This window comes from Helianthus annuus, chromosome 6 (genome assembly GCF_002127325.2).
Source record: "Helianthus annuus cultivar XRQ/B chromosome 6, HanXRQr2.0-SUNRISE, whole genome shotgun sequence".
NCBI lineage: Eukaryota > Viridiplantae > Streptophyta > Magnoliopsida > Asterales > Asteraceae > Helianthus > Helianthus annuus.
Genome location: NC_035438.2, coordinates 50,890,128 through 50,899,906, shown reverse-complemented (window position 1 = coordinate 50,899,906; position 9,779 = coordinate 50,890,128). Strand labels below are relative to the sequence as shown.

General features: G+C 35.7%; 1 protein-coding gene across 1 annotated transcript; it reads right to left on the bottom strand.

Annotated features, from left to right (window-relative positions):
* Positions 1 to 8,046: 8,046 nt before the first annotated feature.
* On the bottom strand, positions 8,047 to 8,884 carry LOC110863740 (ethylene-responsive transcription factor ERF017). The gene has a single exon (XM_022113066.2). It carries the CDS (start codon positions 8,816 to 8,818, stop codon positions 8,231 to 8,233), a length of 588 nt encoding a protein of 195 aa, XP_021968758.1. The 5' UTR covers positions 8,819 to 8,884; the 3' UTR covers positions 8,047 to 8,230.
* Positions 8,885 to 9,779: the final 895 nt, after the last annotated feature.

The following is a 9,779-nucleotide window of genomic DNA, read 5'->3' as shown; positions in this document are numbered from 1 at the left end:
CAGACTTTCCAACTTTCCTTTTAAAATTCTCAGTCCTTAATGGTGGAAAATTCTCATCATTCATTGAAGGAACTGAGTTTTCATCACTCTCATAAAACTGTGGCTCCTCTGATTTTGTGGAATTAGATTCATCACCAGATTTTACTTCAGATTTCTTAACAACCCATTTTTGGTTGTCAAGTTTCACACTTCGCCTGTAAAATCTCTTCGAACATTCACCAACTTCAAATGTTGAATTTTTGAAAACTTTAAATTGTTTAGTTGGTGGTTCGGTTTTATCAACAACAATTTCTTTCAGTTTTCCAGAAACTCCCTGTTTTGTCTTGGTTGATTTAGGACAATTCCATGCAATGTGTCCAACTTCATTGCATCTAAAACAGGTTCTGGTTTCTTTTCTCTGAACTTCATTCTTCTTCTTCTCAGCTAGGAATTCTTGATTTGTCTGTCTCCAGAATGAGCTCTTCTTTTCCTCTTCAGCAGATGGTCCTGAAACAAATTTTGTATTTTTAGAAAATTTTTCAATTTTATAGTTTTCAGGTGGAATATAACCTAAGCCTTTCTTTTTGTAGCTACGATTTTGGTTAGGTTTCTTTTGAAAACCAGAACCAGAATTGTAACCCTTTTTCTTGTTTAAACGTTGTTGTGCTCTTGAGGTGTAAGGTCTTGGTTTTCTTGTAAGATTTTCATCTTTTATTTCAGAAATATTAATTTCTGTTAGTTTGAAAACCTTTTTGATCATTTCTGGTTTAACACCTCTTATTGGAAACTCTTTATCAAAATATAGTTTGTCAGAATCATTCAAAGTATATGCAACTTCAAACGTTTCGTCATTCAAATTAGATTTTGACAACAAAAATTCTTTGCTATAAACCCGTTTTCCCGATGATTTTGAACGCTTTTCGGACGAATTTGAACTCCCGACTGACTGACACGAACTTTCGGACTCGGACTTTGACTCTGACTCCTCATCCTTATCCAACACCTGATCGACCACTCTTTTTATCAATTCGGACTCATGATCTGTGTCGGATGCTGTGAACGTGACGTCAATATTGTCCGGTAAAACATCGGTTATCTCGGATTCTAACTTAATATTGACCGCCTGTTTTAGTTCTTCTTCGTTAGGTTTTCTAGGTGAGTACCCTTCCCAAATCGGAGGCGGACACTTATTATAACAGACACCCTATTTCTTACCAGTATCCTTCTTCTTCTTTGACTTTGTTTCTTCACCTTTAAACGCTTCAAATCCTTCAACTGTTGGATAAATTCTATCGATTATGTAGTCACAACTTGTGTAACTTTGCAGCAATCTTCTGATTCTTTCATTCTCAGCTGCTTCGTTGTCCAACTCTTTCTTCCATTTTGCACATTCTTCTATGTAGAAGTTTATCTCTTTTTGCTTTGACATCATGGTAGCATTCATCATCTTCAAAGCTTTCTCTCTTTCCGAGTTAGTCTTCTCCAGACTATTTACATTTCTGTTTAATACATCATATGACTTTTTCAAATTCTTTACATCAAACAACAACTGTTCTTTCAACTTTTCTGACTCACTAAACCTCTTATCTTTTTCTATACATTGTTTACAAGACTCTAAACATGTAAGACAGGGTTTTGTGACTTCAACAATCTTCTCGACTTCAACTATCTTTTCAACTTCCACAATTTTCTCAATCACTTTGACTTCTTTCAATTCTTTTGCAGCTTTCCTCTCTTTCAGTTTCTTCAATTTTTCTGCAAAATAAAATTCAAAAGTTTCAGAAGATAAATGAGTTTTTCCCAAAGTTATCTGCTCCATCTCTTCATCATCACTTGTTTCTGATGAACTGTTTTCTGATGAAACAGATCCTTCATCTTCACTTTTCTCTTCATCAGATAACACTTCCATCCATTCCTTCAGCATTTCTGGCTTTCGAACAATATGTGCAATAAACGCTTGAACATTTGAATCAGCTGGAATAAACTTATCCCAGCTAAAACCTTCAGCCAATTTCTCATCAACTTGATCAACAATGCCATAATAAGCTTTCCTGTTTGCATCCTCGATCATTCTTCCATGTGCCGTTTGAGGTTCTTTTTGTTGATGTGGTTGAAGAGTGATTTGCTGATAAATGGATTTCCTATAATAATCATCTTTCCCGGATGACTCCTTTGCTCCTTTCGGCTCCTGATTCTTGCACTCTCTTTTAAAGTGACCTTTCTCCCTGCAACGAAAACAGACAACTTTAGATTTATCAAATCCTAGATTAGAAAGGTTTGCACCCAAGAAATCATTTCTTCCTGTAATCGATCTAAACTTTTCTGCTCTCCTCAGAACACTTGCCAATGCCCATTTAATATCCATTAATTCCAGCTCCTCTGCATCGATTTGGTCATAATCTTCTTTTGTGAGCATTAGATTGCCAATTCTTCCGGCAATCAACCCTTCGTAAGACTCTAATGCAGCGACCAATAATCCCATATGATTCTTTACAACCTCTTCAGAATAATTTTGTCCATTTTGAAGATGTAGAGCTACATTGCACTGAATCAAACGACCATTTCCAACAGATGCACCTTGAACACTTGGAGGATTTACTGTTGAGAACCCACTAGTGTTGACTGATCTTTGACTGCTTGGTTCAGATTGATTTCCAGCACTAAATGCAGTTTGTATCTTTGGACTCGCTTCAGCAGTTTAAACATTTCCTTTATAGTACAATTTAATATCTTGTTGATGAGTTGAACTGTTCATTCTAGCAATTTTCTGCTGCTCCAGATCCTGTGCCTCCAACTTCTCGATAAATTGTGCAATTGATAGCCTGCTAAACTGTCCGGAATTCTTCAATATCATCAGATATGTACCCCATTCCTTTTGCGGTAACGCATCAGCAAGCTTTTCAACCCATTCTGCTGGAGTTTTTGTAATCTTCAACTGTGACATAGTGCGTACAAGATGACAGTATCTCTCAATAAGAGTCTTTGTTGTCTCACCAGGCATGCACGTAAACAATTCAAACTCCTTTTTCAACAAAGCTGCTTTACTTTGTAACATTTCAGTACTTCCTTCAAATTTCTTTTGAAGAGCTTCCCAGATAGAATAAGCGCTTTCATCATGTTGAAGCAACACAAATATATCCTCTTTAACAGCTTGTTGTAACAGATTGATCATCATTTTTTCTGCTTTATAACTCTCTCTTTCTTGCTCAGTGAACTCTGAAATGATTTTACCAACTCCCACTGAATTCTGTGGCCTCTCATACTGAGTTTCAATACTTTCCCAAGCCTTTAAATGATTCGCCCGAACCCAATTCTCAAACCGTTTCTTCCATCCGTGATAATCTTCAATTCCCATAAGTTTCGGGGGTTTTTGCATTGTTCCGGTTTCATTCTCCATGGTCATGGTCTTAGCAATGTCAGATGGATTAGTCGGGGTTGTAGCAAATGCGTTGTAGAACTCAGTATCCATTTTTCAATGCACGTTGTTCAAACACAGACACTTTGGAGCGAAAGTAGGGTTCTGAGTTGACTTAAAAGCGAAATCAGGGTTTGGATGGCCTTAAGAGCGAAATTAGATGGTCCTTATGAGCGAAATTAGGGTTTTGTGGACCTTTGAGCGAAATCAGAAGAGCCTTATGAGCGAAATTAGGGTTTGGGGTGGACTTATGAGCGAAATCAGAGACTCTGGGTGTCCTTTTGAGCGAAATTAGGTCTCTTGGGTGTACTTTGGAGCGAAATCTGATGTTTGTTGGGGCGAAATCAAAGGTTGTTCATATGAGCGAAATCAACTCGGCGGGTATTTTGGATCATTTTTAGTTCGAATTTAGGTGTGAAACTTTCAGGGGTTTATCTATGATCAATTTACTACAATCTGTGAAATTTTGAGCGAATTTTGACCCTTAAATTTCGATCTGATGAAGAAAGAAGGTGTAGAAGTAAGAAATTATGATGAATCTTAGCTAATCTCTATAGAACTCCTCCTCCTGAAGCTCTGATACCACTTGTAGGATCGTATTCTGACCCGAAGGAGTCTATCAGAGGATTTTCGATCAGTTACAGGTGCGGAAAACAAGTAACCAACGTAGAAATAGCTAGATCTTCACTTAAATCACGCTTTTGATTGATATTACAGCGTTTACAACCAAATCTCACACCGGCAGCACGTCGGTATGGAAAACAAGAACACCTCTCACTGATTTCGCTCAAGAACACTATATATAGTGTTGATGATTTCGCTCCAAGGACCACATGTCCCTATGAGCGAAATCAGACACGTCCAAATAAGCGAAATCACTTATCTATGACCCTATGAGCAAAATCAGAAGCTAATACACATACACTCTCATATTTTCTCGTAAAATGTGCCATAATCTATACAATGCAATCTAAGACTCGATCCAAGACGAAGTCGACAGATGTAGTGCACCAACAATAGTCATATGACATGTTGTATTTAAAAAAAATAATTTTTAAACCCTTTAAATCCCAACCATTTTTCACACAACAATCCTACAACTCTATCTACACCAAAAAATTATACTAATTCACATACACAAAAAATGGATAGACAGGGTGCTACTTCATTAAGGAAAACCAACCCCAAATTCCGAAAGCCTCGTCAAAAGACATCAAAATCCAACTCGTCACCATAAGAAGCGAATACCTAATCATCTAACCGGTTCGATGGCCCGTTATATCATCCTAGAACGGAGTCTCCAACATACTACAACCCACCGCCTTATCAATTCTATAACCATCTGATGTCACAACTCCTCTAAAACTTTCAAAACTACGATTCACATTCACAAATTGGGGCCCGAAACTTTCAAAACTACTGCGAAAAGCAGGAGGAGGAAGTGTATGCAGAAGAGGAATAGGATGAGGAGGTTGAAGTCCAAGAACCGGTAAAAAAAGAATTCAATGGGAAAAGCGAAGGCTCAAAGGTGGAGCGGTTTTGAAGAGGCCACTTTAGCGAAGGCGTAGATGTATTGTTTGGAATACCCAAACACTTTAAATGAAATAAGTAAAGATGGCTTTTGGAAGAAGTTATATTTTTTTATATTTTCTTTACATTTTATTTGTAAGATATTTATTTTTTATATGCATAAATTTTTTTTTTTTTACCAACTTTACATTTGTATTTGTTTGTAATCATTTTTTAGGTTACAAACATCTTACTCAACAACTTGGTAGCAACCACCAAACTCTCGATCAAGCTTACTCGAAATGGAGGGATTTAAATCATGCTTTGAAGAAATGGAACAATTTCTATCAAATTGATCTGGTATTGCAAAACAAAGTAGTGAGGGCTAGGAACGAGTACTTCAGAAGACCATGCAGGACTATACGAGTCAAGTGAAGAAAAATGACTTTCCACATATGGTGGCGTGGACAATTGTTCGCCATAACCCATGTTGGGCCGATATTCCTTTAATGGGTGAGGATTCTCAACAATCGAAAAGATCAAGAACAAATGAGGAAGGCCACTACACCACGTCTTCCGAAGCTCAATTTCCATTCGATCGCGAAGACACTCCACCCGTTTATACTGATCCCGAAAGAGCGGTTCAGAAAACAAGGAAAGCTGGACACTCGTTGGAAACGAGATTTTGTCATAAATGGAGCAATTCAACACCTTCAATGAAGCCGAATCAGAGTGTAAAAATAAATACGAAGATGATAAGATTTGTCTCTTGGAAGCCGATTTACAAAGTCGAAGGGATTTGATGCAACAACGACAAGCGACACTAAATCAAAAATAACAAGAAGAAGACTTTGTGTTTACCTCACAAGACCATTCGATGTATACCACGGAGATTTTGAAGTGGGTTCTCCAAAGGAAGAAAGGAATGGTCGGTCGTTGGGGATGGGAGTTACCATTTAAGTTTTTCTTTTTTAGTAAAATGTTTTAAGTGTTTTTTTTTCATCTAGTATTTTTTTAGTTTAATGTAGTTTTTTTATTTAGTCTTTAGTATAAGGCAATTTTATTGTAATTTGTATTTATTTATTCTTATTTAAGTTAATTTACGGTTTTTTAAATTAATAAAATCCTTTAAAATATAAAACTTTAAATTAAATTAAAATAGTTTAGTTTTGGGGAAATCTGGGATGACACCACGCAATATGGGAAATTTGGGGATATATGGGGAAAACTAGAAAAAGTGAGTGAAAAGTTGACGTTGCGCTGATGTGCCACACAGAGAAAACTGAGACGACTCCTTCCTCCCTTAGACAGTAAAGAAATATCACTAGTTGGATGCCTCAACAGTTGATTTGCGGGAGAAGTCGGCCCCCAAGCGTGATCATGGCCCCTTGATTTCCGAGGAAGAATTTTTCATCGATTTTCAGTGATATCTCACCAATTATCATCGGGAGGAGAATGGGAGACTTGGGCTTTGCATTGTGGGTTGTAGGGGTGTGCACGGTTCGGTTCGGTTTGGTTATTAGCATTATCCGTAACTGTAACCGAAGTTATCGGTTAATCGGTTCGGTTAGTTTGGTTAATTTGTCGGTTTTCGGTTCGGTTCGGTTAATTTTCGGTTAATAACCAATTTAAACAAGGGCTAATTTTTTTTTGCTTAGAAATACATGTAATGAAAGTATAAATACATGAAATAGATGTATAAATACATGAAATGGATGCATAAATAAATGAAATGGATGTATAAATGCATGAATAGATGTTTAAATACATAAAATGGAACTAGAAATAAATGAAATGAAGATATAACAAATGAAATGAAGGAAAATAAATGAAATAGAGGTATTATTACATGAAATGAAAGTATAAAACATGAAATACATGAAATAAAGATATAAAAGCTAGAAATATATAAAGAAATAAATGATTCGGTTCGGTTCGGTTAATTTCGGTTAACTGATGGTAAAAAAAATATCCATTAACCGACTTTCGGTTAATTCGGTTTCGGTTAATTTCTGTTCGGTTTTGTCGGTTTTCGGTTTGGTTTCGGTTAACGGTTCGGTTATTGCACACCCTAGTGGGTTGAAATCTTAGTTTGCTTGGGTCTTCAACGGTGGGCTTCTCAAAATTTTAAGGCTTTTTTTTTCAAGTTCTAACGAAGAAGGGTAGAGTAAATGGGTTTCCTAATTTCAGTCTCTTAGTTTAAGTAAAATACATATTTAGGTCCTAAATTGTATAAGGGTAGATTGGCTAATTATTTTGTATTTCTATTGAAATAATTATAAAAATTTTACGTATATTGAATGATTATAAAACTTTTATATATTTTAATTTTGATATGTTACTCTTGTATTTTTTTTTTTTTGGTTAGTTTTAAATATGTTAATGTATGAAAGTTAAAAATAATTTAGTTTTTAGGGAAATTAGGACGAAACCATGCAATCCGGAGAAATACGGAGAAAGTGAGAAAAGTAGAGAAAAACTGATATAGCGATGATATGTCACATGAGAAAATTAAGAGAAAATAGAACGACTCCCTTAATGTTACGAGAGAAGAGCCGAGGCCAAAAGCAACATGGCCGGAGTGGGGACTCAATACAAGTCAACAATGCTATCACAACCAAGAAGGAGGTTGATGTGTCTTAACTAAAAATCTTCACAAAAGAATCATATGGGTCAAGTTAAATTGAACACTTATAAGTAGTTGTAATTGTCCAACATAACATTGTTAGGGTGACAACGACATTTACTATATAAGATCACTATTTCAAGCAAAACCTTTTTTCAGAGAAACTTATTCATATTTTTTTTGGATATAATGATAAAATATATATGTTTTGAATAATTTTGAGATGAGAGACGGTAGGGTAAGAAAGAAAGTAGGAGATCAAGCATGCATTTTTTTTTGTTTGTTTCCGTAATTAATCAGTATAAGTATAATTATCGGTGCAGTTAAAAGAATATCTTTCGACATGCAACAAGAAAAAAATACGTAAACTTGCTCTTTTGTATATATAGAGAGAGTTACATGAAAAGATTATTCAAAGTGTTCTTGTGAAGAGATAGTTACATGAAATGATTATTCAAAGTTTTCTTGTGAAATGACTAATGAGTCACCTTCACAAAACAAAAATAAAAACCTAAAACCTAAACATGCATGATAAAAACGAGCTTAATTGGTGACGTTTGAATTTCCTCGATCCGTACGCTAAAATAAAATGGTCCAGATTTGTATCAACAACTCTAGCTACTAAAAATATCCCAGAATTGTGACTCTTTAATATCTATATACACCTTGATGAATGTATATATTATTATATAGATTGATTATTAAAAGTTCCATAGGAACGATGGGCCTTGTGATATATCCCCATCGCTTGAGTTATCCTCATCGTACTCTGCAAACTCAGGAGACAACATCATCGTTGATGGCATGAAATAATCATCAAAACCCAAAAACATATCGTACCCCATCTCATTATTGAATTCATTGTGTACCATGTACGAGGATGAGCTGGTGGTGGTGGCGGTGTGTGTTTGTGTTTCCTGTACTACAGGGTCATCAGAAACAACAACTGAGTTGGCAAAGCTAGCGGCGGCTGCTTGTATGCCAGCACGAGAAAGAGTCGTTCCTCCAGGAATGTTGGGGGGCTGGTTCGGGAAGTTGAACTTGGCCGAGCTGCCACGTAGACAATATGCTGCAGCATCGAAAGCTCTGGCCGCTTTCTCTGCTGAGTCGTATGAGCCGAGCCAGATCCTCTCTCGGCTGTTTGGCAGCCGAATTTCGGACACCCATTTTCCCCATTTTCTTTTTCTTACACCTCTGTATTTTGGTTCGTGCATTGAAGAAATCTCTTCACTTGTTGTTGTTGTTGTTGTTGTTGTTGTTTCTGATGCTGATGCTGGTGTCATATCCATGTTGTTGGCAAGTATGTTGGTTACACTTTACAGCTTGAAGAACTAGGATATATGTATATATATGTGTGTGTGAGAGTATGTTGGTTGCTCAAAACAAGACGAGATAATGGTACGAGGACTGACGAAACACTAGAAGGTCAAGCAGACGCGTTGAGGCGGAATTCTTTTTAGTTGAAAAGTAACATTAAAAAGAAACTTAACCAAATGCTATTGTTTTTTTTTTTTTTTTTTTTTTTTTTTTCTCACGACCAACAAAATCATCAAAAGATCTTACATATGACTTATGCTAAACATGATCAAGAACATATCTAATAAGCTTGATTTTAAGAATCAATATGAATACTTATAATTGTATATTAAATATTAATATCATACACATATATACATTTTATTATGTAATTATATAATTACATAATAAAATGTGTGTCTATACATTTTAGGGTTTTGTGGGTGATTTACGCGGTGGTGGTGAGACTTGAGAGATTAAATGAACACATGTGAAAATTGGTTATATCATGTTTTCATTTTGGGGTGACAAAGACTACACATGACGTCTAAAGCATTGTTTCCTATCTCCTTAATTTGCATTCCACTTTCTCTTTATAGCAACATTTTAAGAAACACGATTTAATTGTAAGTTTTACATAATATTTTTATATATATATAGGATAGAGGTGTTATGATACTTTTATATATATAGGATAGAAGTGTTATGATACTTTTATATATATAGGATAGAGGTGTTATCTAAAAATTTTTACACTTGTATACTCTTTTTTGGGCCCCGTATAGGAGGCTGATCAGGCCCGCGCAATGAACTCGTTTAGGCTTAACTCTTTTCCACTTTTTGTTTAAGATAAGGGATATTTAACCAACTTTAGTGGAGGACCTTTCACTTCCCCACTACGTATATTGATATGATAACCTCTTGACTCTTCATGTTTCATGAACAAATTATATA

Coding starts and splice junctions, on each gene's coding strand:
- LOC110863740 (XM_022113066.2), bottom strand. CDS start 8,818: ATGGATATGACACCAGCATCAGCATCAGAAACAACAACAACAACAACA.